The following is a 26,345-nucleotide window of genomic DNA, read 5'->3' as shown; positions in this document are numbered from 1 at the left end:
AATTGCCAAGACTGAAGTCTTTGAGCTACACTTCTTTTCTTTTTTTTTTTTTTTAATTTATTTAGTTCTCTCCTTTTCATTTTAAAAGTATGAAAGGACAAAGCATATTGTAAAGGCAAAGGAAGTGATGTTAGAAACCACTTCACCACCATACAAGGAGCAGCATCCATTGATGCACAGAGGAGTATCACAGGATTTTGTGCAAAGGACAGAAATGCCTCCTAGAATCACAAAATGATATTTTCTTTAACATTTTAGAGAAGGAAAAACACCACACTGACCACAAACCTAAATCACTTTTCTTTCCTTGCAGTAGCAACCCAGTTGCAATATTATGCTTTATGTGCTGACTACAGGCATTTTACTTTGGTTTTCCGTTTTAGATGTTACTCTAACAGAAAAGATGGTTACTCAGCTTTGGATGCTGATATTTGTTCTGAGTTATCTTTCTTCTGATGTTTTCATAGTTCAGAGTGGAAAATGTAAGGTTAGCTGATAAAGTAGAAGTATTTTCTACATTTGTATTGGTAGCAAATCAAAGAATGCTGGTGTGTATTCATACATCATCTTTCTGAACAGACATCACCTAAAAGACTCAAAAATGCTGTCTTGTTACATTTAGACAATCTTACATACAGTGTGCAGCTTTCCTTGTGCAACATCTAATGTTTTTTCTAGTGCTCATTTTTTCCTCAGTATTTTATTTAGCTGCTTTACTGATTGAACATTTTCATATGTTCTGAGTTTAATATCTAAATTAGAGCCTGTTATTGCACAGATTGTGCCTTACCATGACTTTATGAATTTTAAATTTCATCACATATATTTGTAAAATATGATGCAACTGTTTGCAGGCAGTGTTAGCTTTGACTAACAAGGAAGAAATGTTCAGGTAGCCAGCAAACCGGACTATCACAATGTTCGGTCTTTTCTACTGCACCGAGTAAGAGCAGTAAGAGCATACAGCCTTGAAGATCCTGCTACCTCAGCATCCAAGCAAAAATTGCTTGACCATTTTGTTTTCTTTATCTACCATTAACTCATATTCAAGAATCTTCTCTTATCAAAATACTTGTCACTTTCTAACTTTGGTAAATGCTGAGATTTTTTCCTTGTACTTCGCCACTAGTGGAACAGAAATGGCTATCCTACAAAAACACCTAAAGAACAGCAAGATCAGAACACTACCATGCTTAGTGCTTACATATTTCCAGTTACCATCTTTGTATGACATAATATACAGAATGAGTAATGATCCAGTATTAACACTGATTAATACCTTATTCCCTGACAGAGTCAGAGAAGGTGCAAGTGAGACAATAAATGCATTGGAGTCAGACCACTAAGAAACCCCTGCAGCCACAGACACTGTGTATTAAATGTTCCTCTAGATATATCTGAATTTGTCTTCTCAAGGAGCTCCACATATAACTTTATTTGCTTGAATTTTAATGCAGAATCTACAAATAACTTGAATGTTGTAAAAATTTATTAAAGTGTTATAAACTTGAAAATGGAAGTTTGCCTCATTTATATTGCTCTCTGCACGTTTTCCAAGTGCCTAAATCTCTGCCTGAAAAATCATTTATAGTACTTTTCATGTTATATACTATGCATGATATTTTTCTGTCAAAAACAAACCGTATAATATGTAGCAACCTAGAACCAGATGAAATAGTCTAATAATTTTTCTAAGTTGTAGCAGTGCCTGAATTTGAACAAAACCCAATATGCTATGAAATTCTTCTGTTGACCAGTAAAATGGAAATATTTTTCATGTATTAGGCAGGATATCTGAGTGTTCTGTACTTCGTTAGCAGAATGTTATAGTTGGTAAGTCACTACCATGCTAAAAGAACCAACAACATCTGTGACTTCCATAGTTAGGCAAAGCTGAATTAACATGAGGGAAGGCTTAGATATCATGATAGACATTCTTTACTAAAAAGAAATAAAAAGTACTACAGAATTTGGACCTTAAGTCTGAGAAAGCTATGAATTCTAGTCCCTCTCATTTCAATAACACTGAACTAGAAACTTAGAAGGAAGTTTTTGAAACAACTGGACTGTGCATTGATAGTTAGGTTTAATACTGAACTCTCGTAAGATTTCCTGTGAAATTTGAGCTCATCTTCATTTCCAAAATTTTCACATGGAAAACAGATTCCTTCCCCCCCAAATACACATGGGAAATTCCTGAGTAGGTCACATAAATGTTAAGTACTTGCTTATGTTTAAATCTCCTTGTGGATTATGTCATTTCATACAAAATAATTTAAATGCTTTTTACCATCTTATGTATTGAGTGTAATATACTGCCTGATGAGATGCCATGAGATTTGATGTGAAAGAAGTGTGTATATGTAAGATATTTATATATTAATATGATCATTATTCATACTATTATTATACATTTTATTCATGATATTAATTTTATAGAAGAAAATTCAAACCAATGTAAAAATCAGTAAAACTTTCAAATAATGGCTATGTAGTGATACTAAATTTCCTTAAATGTCTATCACCTCTTAAAAATACTTTCTGATGTAAAGGTTATAAGTCTTCTGGTTAATGAATTTAATAAAAAGTGTCCTTAAAGGCCATTAGGATTAAGGTGATAGTAGAAGGTATAAACTAGCTACTCTCATCTGTTCCCAAATACCTGTTCGGGGCATTTCTCCAGCCATAGTATAAATCACAGCTGTTTTAACATCTCCCACCCCAACATTTTATTTTTCATAAATCATAATCTATGTCAAACAGTATTTTCTGTGAATTATGTGCCGTTGCCAATCCTAACTAAGATCAACAGAAAGCTTTCTACTGACTTGATATGAAGAACACACATGAGACACACACACATGAGACACACACTACATGAGACTTTGGACCAAATCCTGCATGTAGCTGAAACGGGTAAGAAACAGCAAGAGACTTGCCTAACCCTGCTATTAAACTGCTAAACCATGCCTCAAAATTAGACAGCCCAGTTTAAAGTGTTTCCTTTCAACTAAAATAGCAAGAAACCAACTGGAAAACAGGATCAAATCATTTTGGTTTTGCTTTTAGCAGTCAGAAATATGCAGACTTAGGGAAAGAGCAGAATTCCTTTGAAACAGTTTACCTGATGAAAACCATGGTCTCTGTGACCTCTAACTGAGCATGACCACATCTGTCCCATGAAACTTTAGTGAAACAACATCCAGAATATTCCCCAATTCAGAAAGTTGTTGACAAGGCAAGAAAAATTTGTCTAAGGGATAGAACCACTGAGAATACAGGAATTGATTCCAGAAATGATAATGCTCATTTACTACATAAGAGGTGGTTGGTATCTAGGACATCTGGTATTTGTCTAACAGAGACACTAAACAAGACAACTGCATAAAACTTCAGCTATCCCATTAACAAGTCAATAAAATCCTACACAAAGGCTTTCTAGGAAGGAAGAATGCGAGACAGCAATATAATATTGTTATGGAATTTCTGAAGCTGTTTCTTCAATTTATATATTTGAACAGTTTGTCTCTCTGGCATTATACAGCCAGAGTAATTGAAAGCAATTTATAATGCAAGATTAATACATGTCCTGGTTTCAGTTAGGACAGAGTTAATTTTCCTCCTAGTAGCTGGTAGGGTGCCATGTTTTGGAGTAGGATGAGAAGAGCGCTGATAACATGCTGATGTTGATATCCACCCCTTATTCCATACCATTTATATCATGCTCAGGTTACACTCTTCCCAATACCTTCTAATTAATCACCATTTTCATCTATGATATATAGCAATCATGGTAGTGATGACATACAGTATTATATAATAATTAACATACTACAATTCAACTCATGGGCTATTCTCACCCAGTATTAAATCCCCTTGAGGTACACACCGGACCTCCCCAGTCTTTTGCATTACCCACCAAGTGCATCCAGGTCCCTGAGCAAAAGCAATCCTATGAATGGGTTTGCCTTTTCCTGAGGCAGGAGTAGCCCAGACTGTCTTACCCAGCATGTTTCTTACGTGCACTACAGGAACTATATCCCCTTCTACCGTGCATAACAGGTTTGATTGGGCAGGTCCAGCTCGGTTGGCAGATCCCCTAGTATTGACTAACCAGGTGGCCTTTGCCAAATGTGTATCCCAATTTTTGAATGTCCCAGCACCCATTGCTTTCAGTGTAGTCTTCAACAGTCCATTGTATCATTCAACTTTCCCAGAGGCTGGTGCATGATAGGGGATGTGATACACCCACTCAATACCATGTTCTTTGGCCCAAGTATCTATAAGGTTGTTTTGGAAATGAGTCCCGTTGTCTGACTCAATTCTCTCTGGGGTGCCATGTCGCCATAGGACTTGTTTTTCAAGGCCCAGGATAGTGTTCCGGGCGGTGGCACGGGGCACAGGATATGTTTCCAGCCATCCGGTGGTTGCTTCCACCATTGTAAGTACGTGGCGCTTGCCGTTGCGGGTTTGAGGGAGTGTGATGTAATCAATCTGCCAGGCCTCTCCATATTTATATTTCAGCCATCGTCCTCCATACCAAAGAGGTTTTGACCGTTTGGCTTGCTTGATTGCAGCACATGTTTCACAACCATGAATAACCTGTGCTATAGTGTCCATGGTCAGGTCCACCCCTCGATCACGAGCCCATCTGTTTGTTGCATCTCTACCTTGATGGCCTGAGGTGTCATGGGCCCATCGGGCTATAAATAATTCACCTTTATGTTGCCAGTCCAGGTCCACCTGAGCCACTTCAGTCTTAGCAGCCTGATCCACCTGCTGGTTGTTTTGATGTTCTTCAGTAGCCCGAATCTTGGGCACATGAGCATCTACACGGCGTACCTTTACAACCAGGTTCTCTACCCGGGCAGCAATATCTTGCCACAATGCCGCAGCCCAGATGGGTTTGCCCCTGCGCTCCCAGTTGTTCTGCTTCCATTGCTGTAACCACCCCCACAGGGCATTTGCTACCATCCATGAATCACTATAGAGATAGAGAACTGGCCACTTTTCTCATTCAGCAATATCTAAAGCCAGCTGAATGGCTTTTACTTCTGCAAACTGACTCAATTCACCTTCTCCCTCAGCAGCTTCTGCAACTCATCGTGTAGGACTCCATACAGCAGCTTTCCATCTCCGATGCTTTCCCACAATACGACAGGACCCATCAGTGAACAGGGTATATTTCTTCTCATTTTCTGGTAGCTTGTTGTACAGTGGGGCTTCTTCAGCACGGACCACCTCCTCCTCTGATGATATCCCAAAGTATTTGCCTTCTGGCCAGTCCATAATCACCTCCAAGATTCCTGGGCGACTGGGGTTTCCTATTCGAGCCCGCTGAGTAATCAGTGCAACCCACTTGCTCCATGTAGCATCAGTTGCATGATGTGTAGAGGGGACCCTTCCTTTGAACATCCAGCCTAGTACCGGCAGTCGGGGTGCCAGGAGGAGCTGCGCTTCAGTACCGACCACTTCCGAAGCAGATCGAACTCCTTCATATGCTGCCAATATCTCCTTTTCGGTTGGAGTGTAGCAGGCCTCAGATCCTCTGTATCCCCAACTCCAAAACCCCAGGGGTCGACCTCGAGTTTCCCCAGGTTCTTTCTGCCAGAGGCTCCAAGGTGGGACCATTCTCCCCAGCTGCGGTGTAGAGCACATTCTTTACATCTGGTCCTGTTCGGACTGGCCTGAGGGCTACTGCATGAACTATTTCCTGCTTAATTTGTTCAAAGGCTTGTCGTTGCTCAGGGCCCCATTCAAAAGCATTCTTCTTACGGGTTACTTGGTAGAGCGGGTTTACAATCAGACTGTAATTTGGAATATGCATTCTCCAAAACCCCACGACACCTAGGAAAGTTTGTTTCTTTTTTGCTAGTTGGTGGAGACATAGCTGTTATTTTGTTGATCACATCCATTGGGATTTGACGACACCCATCTTGCCATTTTATTGCTAAAAACTGGATCTCTCGTGCAGGTCCTTTATTTTGTTTTATGGCAAAACCGTCCTTCAGAAGGATTTGGACTATTTTCTTCCCTTTCTCGAAAACTTCCTCTGCAGTGTCACCCCACACAATGATGTCATCGATGTACTGCAGGTGTTCAGGAGCTTCCCCCTGCTCCAGCGCAGACTGGATCAGTCCATGGCAAATGGTAGGGCTATGTTTCCACCCCTGGGGCAGCCGATTCCAAGTATATTGGACTCCCCTCCAAGTGAAAGCAAACTGTGGCCTGCACTCTGCTGCTAGAGGGATGGAGAAAAATGCATTAGCGATATCAGTTGTGGCATACCACTTGGCTGCCTTTGATTCCAGTTCATACTGGAGTTCTAGCATGTCCGGCACTGCAGCACTCAGTGGTGGCATGACTTCGTTCAGGCCACGATAGTCCACTGTTAGTCTCCACTCACCATTAGACTTTCGCACTGGCCATATGGGACTATTAAAAGGTGAATGAGTCTTGCTGATCACTCCTTGGCTCTCCAGTTGACGAATTAGCTTATGGATGGGAATCAGGGAGTCTCGGTTGGTGCGATATTGCCGCCGGTGCACAGTTGTGGTAGCGATTGGCACTTGCTGTTCTTCAACCCTCAGCAACCCCACAATAGAAGGGTCCTCTGAGAGACCGGGCAAGGTAGACAACTGTTTAATGTCCTCTGTCTCTAAGGCAGCTATGCCAAAAGCCCAGCGGAACCCTTTTAGGTCCTTGAAATATCCTCTTCTAAGATAGTCTATGCCAAGGATGCACGGAGCATCCGGGCCAGTCACAATACGGTGCTTTTGCCATTCATTTCCGGTTAGACTCACTTCAGCCTCCAATACAGTTAACTGCTGGGATCCCCCCATCACGCCATAAATACAGATGGGCTCTGGCCCTTTATAGCTTGATGGCATTAGAGTACATTGTGACCAGTGTCTACTAAAGCCTTATACTTCTGTGCGTCTGACGTGCCAGGCCATCGAATCCACACAGTCCAATAAACTCGATTGTCCCTTTCCTCCCCCTGGCTGGAGGCAGGGCCCCTCTAGTCCTGGTCAGAATCTTCATTTCTGTGTTTAAAGGACTGCCTGCTGGAAATTGGAGCAGCAAACTTTTCAGAGAACCCCTTTTTCCCAATTGTTTTCTTTTGCAACTCACGTACCCATGCCTCTAGGGTCGCAGTAGATTTTCCATCCCATTTTCTCATGTCCTCTCCATGGTCACTTAGGTAAAAACACAGGGTGGCACGGGGTGTGTACCCACTATATTGTCTTCCTTGCACAGATGAACGTTTACCCCTAATAGCTGAGACACTGGTTTGTACAGGTGGGGAAGAAAATAAACTCTCTTTAAGTTGGTGAACCTCTTCAGAAAGTTTCTCCAAAGTATTCTCTTTTAGTTGGTGGACACTGGTTCGTTCAGGTGGAGGGGAAGATAAATTCTCTTTAAGTTGGTGGAACTTTTCAGAGAGTTTCTCCACAGCCAAGACGCAGGCCTGTAGGGAAGAGGAGAGACTTTCTTCATACTGCCAGAGTTGTTTAGCCAATTCATCCACTGTGGGTTCCTCATCCTCTTTCCGGACTATTATTGCCAATGAGCTGGCATATGATGATGGTGCACTCTGTACAAACTTCCGCCACATGGGTCGTGTACACTGGACTTCATCTGGATCTGTGGATATTTGTGCGTCGTCTAGGTCCTTATAAATTACTTCCCGTACGGCTAATTCCCTCAGGTACTGAACTCCCTTCTCCATGGTGGTCCACTTGCCTGGTAGACATACAAGTTCTTCCTTGAAGGGATACCTTTCCTTCACAGCTGACAGGAGACACCTCCAGAGGCTGTGAGATCGTGCTCCATCTCCAATTGCTTTGTCAATGCCTGAGTCTCTAGCAAGGGATCCCAGCTGCCTGGCTTCCCTGCCCTCTAAGTCCACACAATTGGCTCCGGTGTCCCAGCACCGGAGCAGACAGGTGACAAGCTGCTCACCTATACAGCGACCAAAATCTTTTCGCACATCTCGTAGCTCACTCTGGTATAGGGTTCGGGTAGTTACTGTTGATTTTTCGACATCCTCATCCTCATGTTCATCCTCCTGCACATTTGATGGCCCAGCCTCGTCTTCTCTATACCTAGACCTAGCAGAAGACTGTCTGCGTTCTAAACGACCTGAGTTTCTATACCATTTTTTCACCTTGTCTACAGGGGCAACTTGCACTGCTACAGCTCGTTTCTCTGACCCAGCCACAGGGTCTACCACAGGGGTTGGAATACCCTCTGCAGGGGCAACTTGCACTGCTACAGCTCGTTTCTCTGACCCAGACACAGGGTCTGCCACAGGGGTTGGAATACCCTCTGCAGGGGCAACTTGCACTGCTACAGCTCGTTTCTCTGACCCAGCCATAGGAGTGGGAGCAGCTGCAGGAGCTGGAGCGGCTGCAGGGGCTGGAGTGGCTGCGGGAGCTGGAACTGGAGCGGCTGCAGGAGCTGGAACTGGAACAGCTTTAGGAGCTGGAGTGGCTGCAGGGTCTGTCACTAGGTTGATAGTAGCATCAATTGCAGCTCGATAAGCACAAGCCAGACCCCAGCACGCTACAGTGATTTGTGTCACTTTGGAACTGCCAGAGTCATGACACCTTTTTTTCAAGCATTCTACCAGTTTTTTAGGATTTTTGTTCAGGGGTGAATGTCCAAAACACTGGAGGTGACCACTGCTCTAGAAACCTGCCCATATCCTCCCACACTCCCTGCCACTCGCAACTATCCCGCCTCAAGACAGATCTCCGGATGAGATTCCTAAGTAGTTGTTTAACCTTAAACAAAACCTGAAGCGCATTCAGAAGACATAACAAGAACATGCTGGTCTGAGTATCCCAAGGATATTCAACATCTTGGAGAACTACCGTAACTAGCTCGGGGAATAAGAAGCGGGTGGTGAAGGAGAAAGGGAGAGTGAACAGGTAGGGAAAAATATCTTCCCCTGTCCCCTCCACAGATTGGCTCCTTGACGAAAAAAGGCAATAGGTGTAATTGCTAATAGTTTCTGAGATAACGGTTTCCAAAGTATAGAGTCGACGTCAGTGCTGAGTACAAATACCAGGTTAGAGTCATGACCAGAAATCTCATCATTGCATAAGCCATTGTTACACCGCACAGTACCATAACAATCTTAAACCAGGGCCTGGAAAGGATAAACAGTGCAACAGGGAGCACATACAGAAAGTAACGTGCTATAAAACTCAATTTGGAAAACAGGCAGAGCAGACTGGAGATTAAGGCAATCAACATTGTGACTAGCAACTATTAAGCAGGTCCAATACTTATACCAATTTTAGTTTAACACACTCTGGTCAAATCTGTCGATATCTCAACCCTTCGAGCCCCACGTTGGGCGCCAAAAGGACTGTTGTGGTTTAACCCGGCTGGCAGCTAAACACCACACAGCCGTTCGCTCACCCTCCCCCCTCCCTCTCTGGGATGAGGGAGAGAAACGGGAAAGCGAAGCCTGTGAGTTGAGATAAAGACAGTTTATTAAGACAGGAAAATAATAATAACAATAATAATAATAATAGTATTACTACTAATAATGTGTACAAACAAGTGATGCACGATGCAATTGCTCACCACCCGCTGACCGATGCCCAGCCTATCCCCGAGCAGCCGGCCCCCCCACCCCGGCCAGCCACCCCTATATATTGTTTAGCATGACGCCAGATGGTATGGAATACCCCTTTGGCCAGTTTGGGTCAGCTGTCCTGGGTCTGTCCCCTCCCAGCTCCTGCTGCACCCCCAGCCTGCTCGCTGGCAGGACAGAGCGAGAAGCTGAAAAGTCCTTGGCCTGGTGTAAACACTGCTCTGCAACAATTAAAACATCAGCATGTTATCAGTGCTCTTCTCATCCTAATCCAAGACATAGCACCCTACCAGCTACAAGGAGGAAAATTAACTCTGTCCTAACTGAAACCAGGACAGTATGTTAATTTAAGTTACCTGAAAATATAAAATAATTTCTTTTTCTTCCCCCCTAAAATAAATATTGTCATATTGTGTGCATTACATAACATCTTAAAAACTCAAGCCAGTGCTTTTTGCTTGAAGCCTGTAAATAATCAATTCTACATCAGTTAGTTAACCCTTAAAAAGCACACTAAGTAGGGTGTTGGTTTTTTTTCCATACAGTATCTCCTTGACCATAATTACTTTATCAAGTATTCTGTAAGTACTATACCAGACAAATATTTTTCATCAGCAGACTAATATGAGTCAATTTTCATGTAGCATTTCACTAGATAATTAGCAAATAAATATATATGTCTGGACCTGATAGACTTCATGAGCATTTCCTCTGTTTCATGAAGAAAATTTATTAATGAGACAAGGAAAACAAAACCAGACTGTCCCAAAGCATGCAGTACCAATATGGAAAGTCACACCTTTTATTTTCTTGTTTCCTAATAACAAATAGATTAAAAAAAAAAAAAAAAGGTGGGTGGGGGGTCAGTATCAGCCTCAGGTGCAGCCTGTCACAGACAAGAACAGTATACATCACATAATCTCAAGAAAATACTTCTTATTCATCTTTATTCCACCTGTTATCATTGATAAAAGATGACAACAGTTGTTATGTTTAACTTTCCCGTCTGAAGCAATTACATTTTCCTTATCCGCAATGTGTTCTAGGAAATAGTCATCACTTTCATTCACATCAGGCTTTCTGGAAGTGGGGTGACTCTTCTGATGACAGCACCACTGAACGTCACTGATTGTGACTGAAAGGGCCAACGTAAAAATAATTACGATGTGTTCAGGAAAAAAAGTTCAGAAAATGATGCCACTCCCAACACCCCTCAGGTCTAACCATGTTAGAGAAGGACACTGAGGATTACATACAAACTTGCATTTGATGAGCATTATCTAAACATTATTTTTTATAGTAGTCTGCAAACCCAGTTATCAAAAGTGGTGGCACTAAATTCCAGGCACAGCACAAGTAGTGTGTTATTTATGGAAATGATGTTTCTGTTCACCTAGAAAGCCACATAGGCATTATTCTGAATCAACTCTTCAAAGACTATGAAAACTATTAATGTGTATAATACTGATTACCATACACACTAGATATTTTGCATTTAAAACTAATTTTAAAAAATCTACAAGGGCTAATATACAGTAGTCTAATCAGAGAGAAGCTTTCTATTTGTTCAGAAAATCACCTACTGCTATCAGAATTACATTATTGATCAAGGCTACACTGCACTAAATTCTTTTAAATGCCCATTGCATGCAGCTCCACAGGTTCTATAAGATCTAGGATTAAAACAGAATTTTAATACTTATGCATTGAATATTCACTGTGGCATGTACATATACAAATAAAAACAATGTGAAGAAAGGCACATAGAAGAAAACAACAGCAGTGCTTCCCAATTTTATGTTAACGCTGATGAGAACAGCAAGTTAACACAGTGGACTGCAGCTCATATAAATGGAAGTCATCAGTATGAGCACTTGAACTCTAACACACAACAAAAGTGAAGCTTTGAAAAGGCAAAGACTGGCTAAAGGAATGCCAAAATTGACACAAATGAATGTAAGACATGGCACAAATATTAAGAAAATAAAACGGCCATTAAGACTATAGAATGCTTAGAGAGAGGTAGTTGTCACTTTATGGTAGAAAAAAGAAAAAACTCAAAATGCTTACTAGACTCCTCAACCCTAAGTGTTGTTCATAGCAATATAAAAAGAGAAGGGAAAACTAGTTATGCTCAAAGTTTACTTTTGATTTTTCATGAGGACGGAATTACCATCTTCATCAATCATTTAATGTCTATCATAGAACCAGAGCAGTATTAATACACAAAAGAATAAATGAAAATAAAGTTGTCTTGTATCACTTACTATATTTATATACTTTTTTAATGATTTCAAAATAAGTATTTTCATTACGGTTAACAAATATCATTCACTTTGGCACATCATGCAGCTTTTCATTTAGTTTGACTTTTTTTTTTTTTTTTTTTTAACTTTCCTTGTCTAATTTTGTCAGATTTGAGCAAATATAAATGAACTTTAGTACAGAGGCAAAGGACACATCTTATCTAGCATGACAAGCTGAACCACCTCCAGGGTGTCCATCTAGTGAAGAAGTCATATTCTATCTCATCCAATGCGATTATGAAATGTGACAATACTACCCAGGAGATATCAGTGCACTTGAGCAGACTGTTCAGTCATGCCATTACAAAATCTAGCCATCTTACTTTCTCTTGTTGTATTCATGAGTCAATATTGTGAAGCAGGTCCTGAAACATTGCTTTCGCAAACAAGCATGTGACAGTCTACCTGCTATAGTCCCTACATGGTAACAGATTCCCTTTTATTATCTTTATACGCATCTTAACTCTGACAGCAGAGCCTGCAGGAAGGCCCTGGCTGTGTTGCTGGCCAGCAGAGCACAAAGCCAGCCAACGCGCTTATCTGCTCTGCCATGAGAGGCTGCACTGCTGGCTCAGCAGTTTTGGAGATGCTGGGAATACCACCAGGGGAGCACGAACCATAAGTTTCACACTCTGTCAAGGTATTGACTTGACAGGTCTATAAGCTTTGCTTGAGTCATTAGCTAGATAATTTAAGAAATGAAAATAAAATAAAACAGAGCTGACTGTTGCCAGAACTGTAGGAATCTACTGCTGCTGAATGAGACTTACAATCACTATTGAATTTGCTACTGAATGATCACTATGGAATAATTTTTACAATTCTTTGACTACTCTATTGGATTACCCTCATGCTAGACAAGACAGTTCTTTTCTGCAGAGCACTTCTGTAATATACACAGCATATATAATACTGAAACAGTTGAAACTGTCAGGGAGTGAAACCAACCCAAAAGCATCACTCACGAGAGAGACCTTGACTACGTCTGTTCAGCTCTGTCTCATGACTCCGTGATGTAACCCAAAGTACAGCTGATGAGGATGATTATATTTCTTTCAGAAATCACACTCCTGACCCAAAGTAATGTTACCACAGAGCTGCCCTGTATTTTAGATGAAAATGACTACAGATTGATTCTCCTAATGTAATACTCCTACCATAAATCCCCATATCCATTTGTACCAACTGAACAGGCTACTTCAGGACGTGCCTAACTTTGGGTTCCACAAGCTACTCAGGTACTTAAGTGATGTTTAAGAGCTTCTTTGAATAAGGCCTTTGTAACAAAGCAGCTGAATGCCCACAGAGGGTCTACACTGATTTAGAAATCTTGCCAGAAGCACATAGTTCCGGGAAGTCTGTGTCAAGGAGCACAGCAATCAGGACAGTGCCACATGCATTTTCTGTTAACCAGTTCTGTCTTTCCCCATACCCTCTGTAGCCAGTATTTAGTCTGTTCTTCCTAACCTCCAGACCTACAAACACTAAGAAAAAGACTGCGGATCTTGTAACTTACACAGTATCAGCCTTACACAGTATCAGTCATCAACTTTGGAGCTAACGCATCTGTTCACAGTCAGGTTGTTTTAACAATGATCTTTCTGCTGTTGGCAAGTGTGCCTACACAACCCTCCAACAGAAGTTTGTCAAAGATCCACAAAAACTGTCACAGCTTTCAAATGCCTGCTGAAAGCTCTGTGATGACTCCTGGTTTTGTTAAAGCTTCATTTTATTAACCTCTCAGAAAATGTGGGGATACTATGAGGTATCTTCCTGCATAAACCTGTCCTTGTTTTGCTTATACACTGTAAATATTCATACATATCAATGTGATATATCATTTTCCCCAGGACTCCACTCCTCATAGTCTTATTGACACAACAGAATATTTCACACACTTTATGGATTATGCTCATCCCCCATGTATTCTGTCTTTCTCAGCTCTGGGTTTCTTCACCATAACTAAAATAGATGCTAGGTAATAGATGCTAAGAAACATAACATATGTGTATTCTCTCATGCACTTCCTGTAACAACTTCCTCCCTTTCAGGAAGGGGCTTCTTACAGATCTTTAAAGAATAGCATAGATCAAGCTTATTTGCGTAATACTGCAGTCACATTATTATATACTTAAATTACTAGAAAGAAAAAGTACAAACTGAAATTCAAATAAGTTCTATTTGAAGATCAAGTATATATATATATAAGTTTTTTTTTTAAAAAAAAGAAAAGCAGAGTTATTCATGAACTGTATAGACTTTTCCCCCCTCTTTGACAAAATATTGTTCTGTACAGGATTTAACTTCTGGAAACAACTTATCCTCCTTTCTCAGACTAGAGATGGTCTTGTTAAATAGCACAATCATATTAACAGTGTGCCTGCTGATACATGATTCAGACCATTTATTTCAAAGCCACCACCCTTGCTTTCATATATTATACTGACAGTTTTGCTGCTAACAAAAGACAAGTATGCAAGGTTAAAATTGAACTACTTGTTCCCCTATATTAACAAAGCAAAATAACAGCTCTTACTGGCAGATTGCCTATATAAACAGTCACTTCAGTGTCACATAGCATAGGTATTAATTAAACCAGTGACTTTTTCCCTTTTCGCAAAAAGGAGATGCAATGATGCAAGTAAAGTCAACTTTATTTTTAAAGATGACCTCACTGATATTTCTCCTAACAGACCACTATTTGCATTATTGATTTTTCAAGAAGTTAGCAGCTTGTGGTCACCTCGACTAAAATGTCAAACTCTTTAAAATGTCATTTACAAAAAGGGCTGATTTTCAATTATGTGCGCAAATGGAGAAAAGGTTCATGGAATCATCTGAAATAAATCATGCTCACACCTTAACTCTGATTCATGCGATTCATTATATCAACCCAGTACTTTCTGAAATTCAAAACAATACAGTGGAGTTGGTGTTTGCCTTGTAGTAGAGGTTAATTTCTGAAGTGCTTTAGGACACAGGGCACTACAGGAATGTCATACTTACTTGTGTATTGCTGATTAAGATTCAGTGTACAAGTTTCAACATGCCAAACAAATATTTAACAAACAGAATAGCAATATTGTATAGCTAACACAAAAATTTAATGTTGAAAAGCCACCCACGTATACATGGCATATACATCTTCAAAATCCTGGTGGCAATTTCCCTTTCTAAAGCTAAAGCTGGCATATTTTGCACAGAAAAAATAGAGTAAGCAACTCCTGGCATGAGCCACCAGCAAGCAGCCCCTCAGTATCCAGTCCGATTCCATCTCTGTCCTTCCCACCTGACTCAGCTGCACTCTCAGTCCTTCCAGCCAAACAAATCCCTGACCCCCCACTCCTCCCAAAAATTTCGGCCTGACAGCAATTATGCTACGCAGTACTGAAGAACACTGTTAGAGAATGGTCAGATTAGTATTTCTACAGTGTCTTTAAGCATGAGGGGAAAAAAAAAAAAAAGAAAATAATATTTGTCTTGCTTCATTATTTGATTAGCATTAGTAAGTCCAGTCTCTATCACAAATTTGTACAACTGCTTAAAAGATTCAGGTATTTGCAGCCTAATTTTCTGGGACAGTGAATACGCTATAAATAGTTATGCTTTTCAGTAAAATAGAGAACAGAGCGTCATTTATCCTAAAGTATGATAACACTGACAATTTTCTTAGTTACTTTTGGTTTAGCATATCACAGAAAATTTGAAAGACTCAAAGTAGAAAGATCTGGGGCCAGACTATGACCACTTCAGAAGAGTTTAAAAGCACAAATGAGCCTTGAAGTACCACACAAATAGGTCAATGTGTTTCAGGGACACACGATGGGAGCAGACAGGATTGTAGGCAGGGTTGATGCACCTAGAGAATACTGGTCCTCAGCAAGCCATAACCCGTAGTCAGCACGAGCACCTCCAACAGGTATAACATGGAATAATATACTTAGGAGTGCTGTAAACAATAACGTGAATATTTTGGGTGAAGCAAGTTACAGTTTAGAGCCTAAAACTGTCCAACAGCCTTAAAGTCTAAAATATTCAGTTCAACTGTGCTTTTTGGTAAATAGACTGTATTCCTATCAAACATCTTTTAATATTTCTATGTTGTGTCCAAATATTTGACCCATATAAACTTTTGTCTAAAACTCAATTTGCAAAAATTGTGCTGGAAAACTAAAGTTTACCCTTTTGCCACAATATTAGGGCACCTTCACTGGTTCAGGAAATGTAATGTGTCTTGTGCTGATTTACTGCTTAGCTGACCAACTTTTATCTTTTTGAATTTCTGTTGCTGCATGAAACCAATTTGGCTATTTTTTTCTAGACTATCTTTAATGCTGTAGTTGCTCTTTATTAAATTTTTGCAATATTGCTCAGTTGCCATGGAGCCTACAGTTCCTGTACAACATGTGCAATGTTTCATTCTATCAATTAAATTTAAAACAGTCCAACAATCAAAAACTCCAAAGTTTCACAAATTTAAGATTTATTTGAATTCAGGATTTTGACTCACAACTTTCTTTAGTAAACATTAATGACCACCTATGAATAAAAAGATTGTTGCTGCAATAACAGTATGATTATAACTGTGCTTTGCATTTTGGATTCAAATTACAGCACAAATACTATCCATACAGAGTACATTCCTCTACATTAACTACAATGTCCAAAGTCTATTACAGTAACTATTTCTAATATTTCATTTCACATAAGCATGAGTCAAGGTTCCCTTTGTGATGAAAACACAACAGTATAAAGAATATACGTACAGGTTTGTGCTGATTTGGAATTATGAACCCTGAATGTTTAGAAGCTGTGCCCTTTTAAATAGGCAAGAGGAAGGAGAGAAGAATAACGAAGGACATTTATGGCCTATAAATTGCACAATATAAAAGCAATGGAGAAGATACAAGGAGACTGTTCTTGCTTACACTGGAAAAAGAAAAAGCAACAATCACATGTGCTTCCCCAGCTCTCTTGTTGATCTCTGAGAAACTGGTCTGTAATGCTAACTAGTGACCAAAGATGTGTGCACTGAAAATAGCATCTCTTCTGACACACCCTGACCCTAATTTGTTGTTAGTGCCCCTACTGTTATAAGTGATGCCTTCCTTTCAGTTGACACCTCTCTTTGGTATCTGTGCAGCTACTCCAACGCTAATATTGAAGACAGTTCAGAACACCACCACAATCCTTCCACAATCCTAAATGAATGCTTAGCATCACTTTGCACTACATGCAAGCCACATGGCACCATGGAAGAGAGAATCACAAGATGCACCACACGCAGACTCCTTGATTACTCCTACTTCAAACCCATTTCTGTTCCCCAGGCATTTACAGGTTTAACAGTATGTTTCAAAGACACATTTCCTCCAGAACTTCACATGAATTTGTACAAACAGGTAAATACATCTTCTTGTTAGATCCTAAGAAAACTGCGTAAAAAACTGTGTACTGCTAAAAATTATTGCAACAAAGGTCAACTGCAGAAGGCCTGATCTTGCACTTAGACCCCAAGAATATACAGCTAAACCAATTTCTCCCTCTAATAATACAAGACAGACTCTAAAATTAAACATCACAGTTGCTTTAAGTTAACCTTTTGGGTGAACTCTCCATCCCGTTTGGGCATGCTTCACTAATCTCAGATTGCTGTCTTAAATCTCTTTGCTTTCTCATCTTTCCCAGCACATTACTGCAGGAAAATGAGCTATTTAATCCAGGTTTCTTTATTCCTTATAATGGGCAAAACAGGTCAGTGAAAATCTGATCTGTTTCTTTGGTCTCTGTATTTTCAAGGCTGATCTAGCCTGTGCTTAGCTCCATTACCTTCAGGGGACATCAGCGCCCTCCTGAGTGCAGCATTTGGTGTTCTCCCACTGTAGGATTGTAGCTTCCTGGCATTAAGAGATTATTGCAAGTGCAATATAAACCTAAAACTTTTAGAAAGTCTTAGTTTCCACTTTAATTTTCTGATGAAATCTATGCCGGCAAGAAGAATAAGTTCATTTAGCATCTCCCTGAAACCCTAATTAAGTTAGTCATTCAAAAACTATAACGAAGTGTAGACCTTCTAGAGACCATTAATTATTCTATGTCATGACAAAATGCCCATTAGCTTCTAATACCAGTAGTCCTGCTCACAATTAGACCCTACGTGTTATTCCCTTACTGTATAGAAAATTAACATACATAGTATCATCATCAAAAACTTAGTGAATATAAATTAGAATTTACAAAGACATAATCATAATGCGAAAGTTGGAAACTGAGTAAAAATAAAACTCTAAACAAGTTAGTTATTAGAAACAAGTATCTAATTAGTTTTGGAACCCCTGTATGTATGTAAATTGTGATTTATATGTTCCACTTTAGGGTATGAATATATCCCAGGTACAATTCTTTTAAGTTCATTTCACCTGGTGAAGCTGCTGTGAGGAAGACCGTAGGATGTTTTCTCAGTACATTGTTACAGGCTTCTTCACCAATTTGCTGGGAAAATCCCAGTGAAAGTAGAGTGGAAGCATAGGTAGGCAGAGATTTGTACTATTTCTTTACCTACCAGAGAATTATAAATTTATTTTACACAATTATTTATCAATGAAATTAAACGAAAAAAAAAAATACATTTCTCTATGTCCAAATAAAGAAATACTTTCACAGTATATTTCACAATATAATTTCGCAATTCACAATTTCACAAATAAGTTCACAGGATCCAGAAAAACTGTTTCAACTTAGAAAACTAGGACATCAAAGCAGCTAGCAACAGAAGTTGAGAAACCAGGGCTATATGGCAACTGTATATCTAAAGAACAAGAGATACAAAAAAAAAAAAAAACAACACTACAAAATAGTGATATCATAGAAGAATAAAAAAGGAAAAGTGGGAAAGAATAAATAGGCTTGATTAAAGGAGAGAAAGAATCAGGCAAAAAAAAAAAAAAGATATCAAACCAGAATATAAGTGAAAGAATCTAGGTTGAATGAAGAAATAGAAAGACAAGCATGAGGCTAAATGTCTTCTCTTACGGAGTTTTCCTGTATAAATCTCATTATATAAGTTTTTTATAGCAAAAAATATCTTTTGTTTGAAGCACATACAATGCCACCACACAGCCTTGAACTTTTACTGTTGCCTGTGACACTACTCAATAAAAAGAGTAAACAACCAAACAGTTGCAAAAAACTCTGCTTTCAGAACAGGTAACAAAAAATGCTATGAAACAGTACCATTGGTCCTGAAAGAACCATCTTGTTCTCAGACGATTAAACAAGAGTACTTTATCTCCTGTTTACTTGACCACAACAGGCCAGTAATTAACAATTCACCTGTGGCAGTACAAAATAAAAATTAAGAAAAGTTTTCCCCTCTGTTCCCAGAGGAATTTTAGCTGACATGCTGTACTAACAAGAAGCTGAATATGAGGTTGGTTCTGTCAGCAGCTGTTAGAATCAAAATAATGACGTAAAATGGAGCAAAGCAGCATATCCTTCAGAGAGTTGTATCTCTAGAGTAAATGCTCCTCCACTGAAATACTGCCCACTATTGTCAAGAGTGACAGAAGTGCAACTCATTTGGCATAGAATGAACTCATACTTAACTTCAAGGATATGGCTTGATACAGGTTTCTTAAAAAAATAAAAATAAAAAATAAAGAGAGACCGTGTCCATTCAACTCACATCTGCACCTTGGGAGATCACCTGCAACTTAACATTATTTATTTTCCATCTTGTATGTAAGTAAAGCCTCGTTTCCATTCAGTTTGAGGATGGCTCATGATAGTCACAAGAAGTGACTAATTTCCCACTATGGGGCTTGGGGGGGGTGGGGGGGTGTTGTTCTTGTATATTCATTAAAATAATATTTCAAAAAAGAATCTGATTAATTACATGCAATTATAAAAAAGGGTCAACTCTCCAACACTATTTCACCAATTCCAAAGCTTTTTTGGTCCAATTCATTTCTAATAGTACAGCTGATTATTTGATTATAAACATTTTCTGAAAATAGCTTGGGTCCAAACAGCTTACATCCATCATCAAAATCACTATTAGCTTTAATTTAAGATAGGTAAGCATAAGGCAATTTTTTCTTACTGATTTGTGCAGATATACTGGAAATTATTAGAAGACACAGCTTTTTGATGGATGGATATACCAGAAACAGTTTGTTCCCCTCAACTCCTTCCTCTCAAGCACTCTCCCTTCAAAAAACAAACAAAACAAGACAAAAAAACAGGAAGAGAACACAGCTCTGACATCTCAGAATACTGATGATAATGAGTCAAGTCTTTTTCTCCCCTCATCTCTGTGAACTACACACTGAACATCATTTTGATAAAAATATGAGTACCTGAAATAAGAATTGCTTTGAATAATAATTCATTTTCTGGAGGAAAAAAACTCACTGAAAAATTCTAAATCTAAGTACACTGTATTACTCATAAATTGATATGAGAACAGTGCTATGAACCAAAGTATTCTTAATACAGGTGTCTGCCAGACAGTGAATCCTTGTCTGATTGTCAAAGCATCTCCCAAGAGAGCAGCAACTCAGTATTGGAAGGACCCTCACCTAGTGGGTGTTCAGTGACTCACTGAAGCATCCATTTATTTCATACTTGCAATTGTTTGAAAGCATAATATTCATGCTAGGTTTTTTTGGATATATATATATATATAGCATACGTGTATGTATAATTAATGTTCAAGCATCTGATTTAAGTATAACTACCTACTATAATCTTCCTAATTAACATTTGTTTGAATATTTAAATAGTAAAGATGTTTGGTCTAAGAAATTCACCCTTCATATTCAGGATTTATAAAAATAACAGAAGTTCTTAAAAGGAAAAAAATGATGGCTTTAAACCACAACATATCACTTTTTCACTTTTAAAAAAACAAACAAACAAACAAAAAAACACCTAGACAGGATGTCTCCATTTATAGGCACTTATTTTAATAGGCAACAAGTATCTAATAAACTGTTTTGTAAGAGCAGCATTAGCCAAAACAGAATCATTAAGACTTTCTGTGAAGCTGACTGGGCTGGATATGAAGGCCCTTACAAGTCACAGCCATCAGAAACCTTTGTATCACAAACCAGGACCAATGGTGCACCTTTCCTGGAGAGCCTGTGTTGAGCATCACAGCTGTCATTGCTACAAGGATGCATTTATCCATGCAACTGTGTTGCTGCAGTTTTATTGCAATTTATATTTAAGAAAGGATTTCAGGCTTGTGAAAGATCACCCAGTGGGCGTGATTCACCTGCTTATTATCTGGAGACTACTTAAAGTTCTTCTGTAAGAAAGCGGCTCTCGAGGAAAGCTCCCTTAGAATCATTTCCAGGAAGCTGACCTGCTCTGTCTCATCTTTATAAACTTTATAATTTTGAAGTTTCAAACTTCATAAGTTTAAATAAATAAATTAAAATAAATAAATAAATAAAACTCCTTAAAATGTTTAATTCTTTGTAAATACCTGTGTATTAAGTAACAGACTGTTCTCAGGATGACTTAAAAATACCTAATTCAGACTCTGGCACCAGTACATCAACTGAAAAATGACCACCAACCAACAAGTGTAACATATTGCTGAACAAGTCAAAGAAAAGTAATTCAGTTCATGAACTGTAAACATCACAACAGCTCTGAGATACCTTGAACCTGACATTTCTAAGAAGCAGATTACAGACCGGAAAAAAAAAAAAGAAAAAAAAAACAAACAAACATGCATTTCTTGCCATTAGGGTTAAAAAATACTATAGACTACATAATCAAGTTTCAATACCAAGTCAAAACTTGGTGTAAACAATTTGAATTTTTCCTACTGTCCTCTGTAGGTGTAAGATTAAGACAATATCAGATGATGGTTTCAGCATGACAGCAAGTTTCCACTGAAGCCAGACGATGCATTCAAAAAGAACAAACTCTTAGCACCTAAGCCCATCCAGGAAATAATTTTGGGGTAACTATCTCTACTTTTATGCAGAAGGGATGTGAGCATCTTATCACTGTAGTCAATTCTAGCTCATTTACAGGTGCTAATCAGCAGATCCAACCTCACATTTTTGCATTACATCTTTGAAGGCTTCTTTATAAAGTGCTTCCTTACAAAGGAATTGGTACATCCGATTCTAGTTTATTCGGTAGATACTGAATGGGCTTAGCAACTGGAACAAATCAGAAAATTTTGTTTTTAAGCCAAAACAGACCCTTGTGGCCACTTAGGACTTCTGCAATTTTACTGAAATCTTGGGAGAGATACTTAGAATGCCAAGTAATTATTTGGAGAAGTAATTGCCAAGTAATTATTTGGAGAATGAGAAGCAGTTGTCTAAGAAGCAGTTGTCTGAACATCCTTTGATACACAATCACTCCAAGCTGTAATACCTCCCCCCCCCCCGATGTTATACATAATTACAGCCACCCCGCACCTCTTTCAGGGGTGCAGATTCCCCTTGACACACACACCTCCTGTAGGAGTGGCAGTTGCCCAGCTTTATGAGCATCTCTGCTACTCCCTGCAAACTGCTAATCCAGGTGGTGGTGAGAAAGCCACCAGGGTGATGTGACGTGCACCCAGGCGGGGGTTCCTGCTGCTGCACCCAGCCCTGCCACTGCTCTGTCTGGGCCAGGCTGCTTGCCACGTCCAGAAGAGGATGCTCTGCCCAGCCTAGGCAGAGGGCACGTGCTGGTGGGGTGACTTCTGCCAGTGCCAAATGAGGTTCAGACGGCTGCTCTATCTTTTCACTCTAAAGTCCCTCAAGACTGTTGTATATTTTCAAGTTTCTTTCATACTTTTAAAAGCTGACACCTTTGTTTCAAAAAATCTTTCATCGCCAGTTTATTTTTTAAGGTTAAATGGTGGTTATCATCTTCAGCAAGACCACTGTCCAGACAGATGCCCTCTCTGGCAGGCCTACTGCTGCAGACACGCTTGTGCACTTCCTCACACCCCCACCAGGCCATTTGCCCATGAGCAAGGTCCATGCAGACACCCCCTGAATGCACTTCTGCACCTTTCCAAGGTAAAGCAACTGCATTGGCTTTATCTTTGTTCAAATTCATTTTTAAAGTAACTAATGAGCTTTATAAGTTTTACCACCCTATCGAATACACTCTCTAAGAAGGTTCAGTCATTTTCCCTCTGCTCCCTTAAGAATAACCTTTGAGCTGCAAATATGTGAGAGAAATGACCCCAGATTGATATGAAAATGCTATCAAATCGTATATCAAAAAGATCTAAAGCTTAAAAATAAAAAAAAAGGCAAATTGAAGACAATCAGCATGACTTCCTTCCCTAGTGAATCTTTGCACACACATCAAGGGAAGCAATCACCCACTGATTTTGCATTCCAGTGAATGCATCAAGGTAAGAAAGAGTCATATAGACTAGTGTAAGATTGTTATTATTATTACTGGATCCTCACTGCAAGTATAAAATATTCACGTAATATAATAAGACAATATTTCATTCACCAGTGGTGTTTTTAATTGAAATAGCTGCATTTGAAAAACAAAAGAGTTGTAAGGTATCAGGTAAAGCTAGATTCTGTGAATGTAGAGGAAGCATGAAAGAGAAAGAAAATATATACTGTAATAACATGAGCTCTGTAGTTATTGAAATGGCAATGAATCAAACTAATCCAATTTTTCCAATGACGTTTCCAAACAGATCTGTAAAAATTCTGAGACAAAAATTGATACTGTACATCACATCAACTTAAAATACAATATACAGTAATGCCATGACCTGATAAGCACCAATAATAACTGAAATAAGTTCTTGGCTCTTTTATCCTGCTCACATTCTCAATGGAACAGCTGTTACCCAATATGAACACTCTTGTCAGTAACAGTAAGAAGAACTATGAACTCAACATCTACAAATTCAGCAGAATTCCTTTGGCATCATCTTCCTAGTACCTGTGAGATAAAATTAAATCTACCTATTTTTTAGGTAGTGGTGCATTTTTATAACGCTTAATTTACAAAAGCTGTATAATTACCAACACCAGTGAGTCATGATCTTGCAGCAAAACATTTTTGTTCTTTGTACCGAAGAAAATTTGCAGAGGCACAACTGAATTTTATGCAATCCTTGACAATGAGATGTGTTTGTGTTATTGCTGTATGAATAAACCATTTCCCAGAGAAAGCAATGCATTTCTTAAAACATATTGCACAACCTTACCAGCTAACACTCCAGAGAAAAACTATCATTAAAAAAGCAATTTGATGAATTTGATTCCAAGAATCCTACCAGAAATGCATCATCTAAACAGAATTACTGAAGTCAGTTTTTATGATGAAAAGATTGAAATAAAAATAAAATAAAATAAATACCAAAATGGACAACATAAGAAAAAAAGAAAAAAAAAAAAGAGAGACTGAAATGGAAAATACACTACCTGCTATGTATTAGCATTAGCAGGTATATATTTTTTTCTCATCAATCTGAAAAAGCACTTAAGCTTTTCAACACCCTCATTGCTGTCAAATCAACATGCATAAGTAGAGAAAAGAAAATGTCATGTGACACACCTCTTCAGTGCCAAATAGTAAGAATGGACACTGACGGCTTATCTATTTTTGGATCATAGCAACTGTGCTTCCTTTCACGCATGGACAGTTACTGCTGTAAGTAGTTTCACTCCATTAGATAACTGGTTCAGACTATGGGAGCCCTATGTTTCCCCACTTGACTGGGTGGCTGGAGGAACCTTTCTTTGAAGTCACATATGTCATACCTTGCAGTAAAGTCACGACAGGCTTATTTCAAGATCCATGGAATTTCTCAGATATTCTGTAGAAGTTTAGCTCCTGTATTCAGATGAGACTAGCTTTCTTATGACAGAAGTGCCTAACAGAGTACTAATCCTTCCTACTTTCTAATCATGTGCACATATAATCTTATTAATATAATTTAAAAGATATTGGGCATAGTAGAAAACCATGAATTATTGGTCAAAATTAGAGACAAACATATTCAGCAATTAACTTCTTAATAAGAACACAATAAGTATAACCATTTAAGATTTCAGGAGGAGCTCTAGCTTAGCTCTTAAGAATTTTTGGTTCCACACATTTCATTACACAATTAAAATGTTCTATTATTTAAAGAAGTCTGATTTGAAGACTGCAGAAATGTATCGGGAGGTGTTCTGAGTGCCTTTAGGGAGTTTCATGCCTAAAGATCCCTGTGAAAAAATACAAGTTTTAATATATATATATTTCTTTCAGATAGTTATAGCATCATAGAAAATGAAATCCGAGACAAACTAAATACATATCCAGTCTAGTAACTTGTCTCCAGCATTGGCCAAAAAAACCCCAAACAGCTTAAACAGAAAGCAAACCTCTTGCACTATTCTATGCTCAATTCATTTTGTTTGTTTGTTTTTGCAAATACAAATACACAATACACAAAATTCACGTTTTTAAGTTAATTTTATGCTAATATAAGGTTAAAAACATATTACTAGTTTCATGCTGCTATTTCTATTTCATCTTGACAGGCAAGACCACAGACTGAATAGTGTAAAGCTGCAAGTATCTTTTCATAACTTCTTTTTCATAATTTCTCAGCTTCAAAGATATGCAACCAAGCATCTGAGTACCATGTCTGAAATCTTTATTTGGCAACAATACCTTAAAGAAAATTCTTTGATTAATTATACAAACATCATCCTTTCATTTCCTTCATAAAATCATTTTAAAATTCTAGGAATCGGACTGTATTAAAAATGAAGCCTGCATTGGATATTACTTCTCTTGACTGGTATTTGCTCTCAATTTGATCTTATTTTTCTCCTGAACAGCCTGTGCTGTGTACAAGGCACAAAATAAACATTTCCTTTACCCTTTCTTTTGATCAACTTTCTGTAAAGTTTATTTTTCAGAAAGGCAAGTTGAGTACCAAGGTACGGAACAAATATATAACATACACAGATAAGAGTTTACAAACATAGTCAGAATGTTATAGTTGTTTTTTTTTTCCATACCAAACTTCAATAATTTTACACATTTTTCACACAGAAGGAAAAAAAGGCATTAGCCATCTTGAGAGCTAGAGAACAATTTAATCATTTTATTCCAGCTGCATATGCCCATGCCTAGGAGGTGTTTTCACAGAGTCGTCTAGGTTGGAAGAGACCTCCAAGATCATCTAGTCCAACCTCTGCCCTAACACTAACAAGTCCTACACTAAACCATATCACTAAGGGCTACATCTAAACGTCTTTTAAAGACCTCCAGGGATGACGACTCAACCACCGCCCTGGGCAGTCCATTCCAATGCCTAACAACCCTTTCAGTAAAGAAGTTCTTCCTAACATCCAACCTAAACCTCCCCTGGCGCAACTTTAGCCCATTCCCCCTCGTCCTGTCACCAGGCACGTGGGAGAATAGACCAACCC

General features: G+C 38.8%; 2 protein-coding genes across 4 annotated transcripts in view; both read right to left on the bottom strand.

Annotated features, from left to right (window-relative positions):
- LOC308198916 (uncharacterized protein) overlaps positions 1–26,345 on the bottom strand; it is an 802,411-nt gene that overhangs the window by 560,158 nt on the left and 215,908 nt on the right. The gene's annotated exons all lie outside the window — the stretch shown is intronic.
- Positions 5,052–9,117, bottom strand: LOC308199259 (uncharacterized protein). 3 transcript variants are annotated; one of them, XM_080603204.1, is made up of 2 exons: positions 6,350–9,117; positions 5,052–6,299 (listed from the first exon to the last, which is right to left on the bottom strand). In XM_080603204.1, the coding sequence occupies exon 1, from the start codon at positions 8,378–8,380 to the stop codon at positions 7,022–7,024; it is 1,359 nt and encodes a 452-aa protein (XP_080459330.1). In that variant the 5' UTR covers positions 8,381–9,117; the 3' UTR covers positions 5,052–6,299; positions 6,350–7,021. The 3 variants fall into 3 exon arrangements, with proteins under 3 accessions (XP_080459330.1, XP_080459331.1, XP_080459329.1); XM_080603205.1 differs by having other exon boundaries at positions 5,052–6,238; positions 6,407–9,117; XM_080603203.1 differs by having other exon boundaries at positions 5,052–6,235; positions 6,407–9,117.

Source organism: Anser brachyrhynchus, assembly GCF_964034855.1.
Source record: "Anser brachyrhynchus genome assembly, chromosome: 8".
Lineage (NCBI taxonomy): Eukaryota > Metazoa > Chordata > Aves > Anseriformes > Anatidae > Anser > Anser brachyrhynchus.
This window is presented reverse-complemented; position numbering and strand designations above follow the sequence as displayed.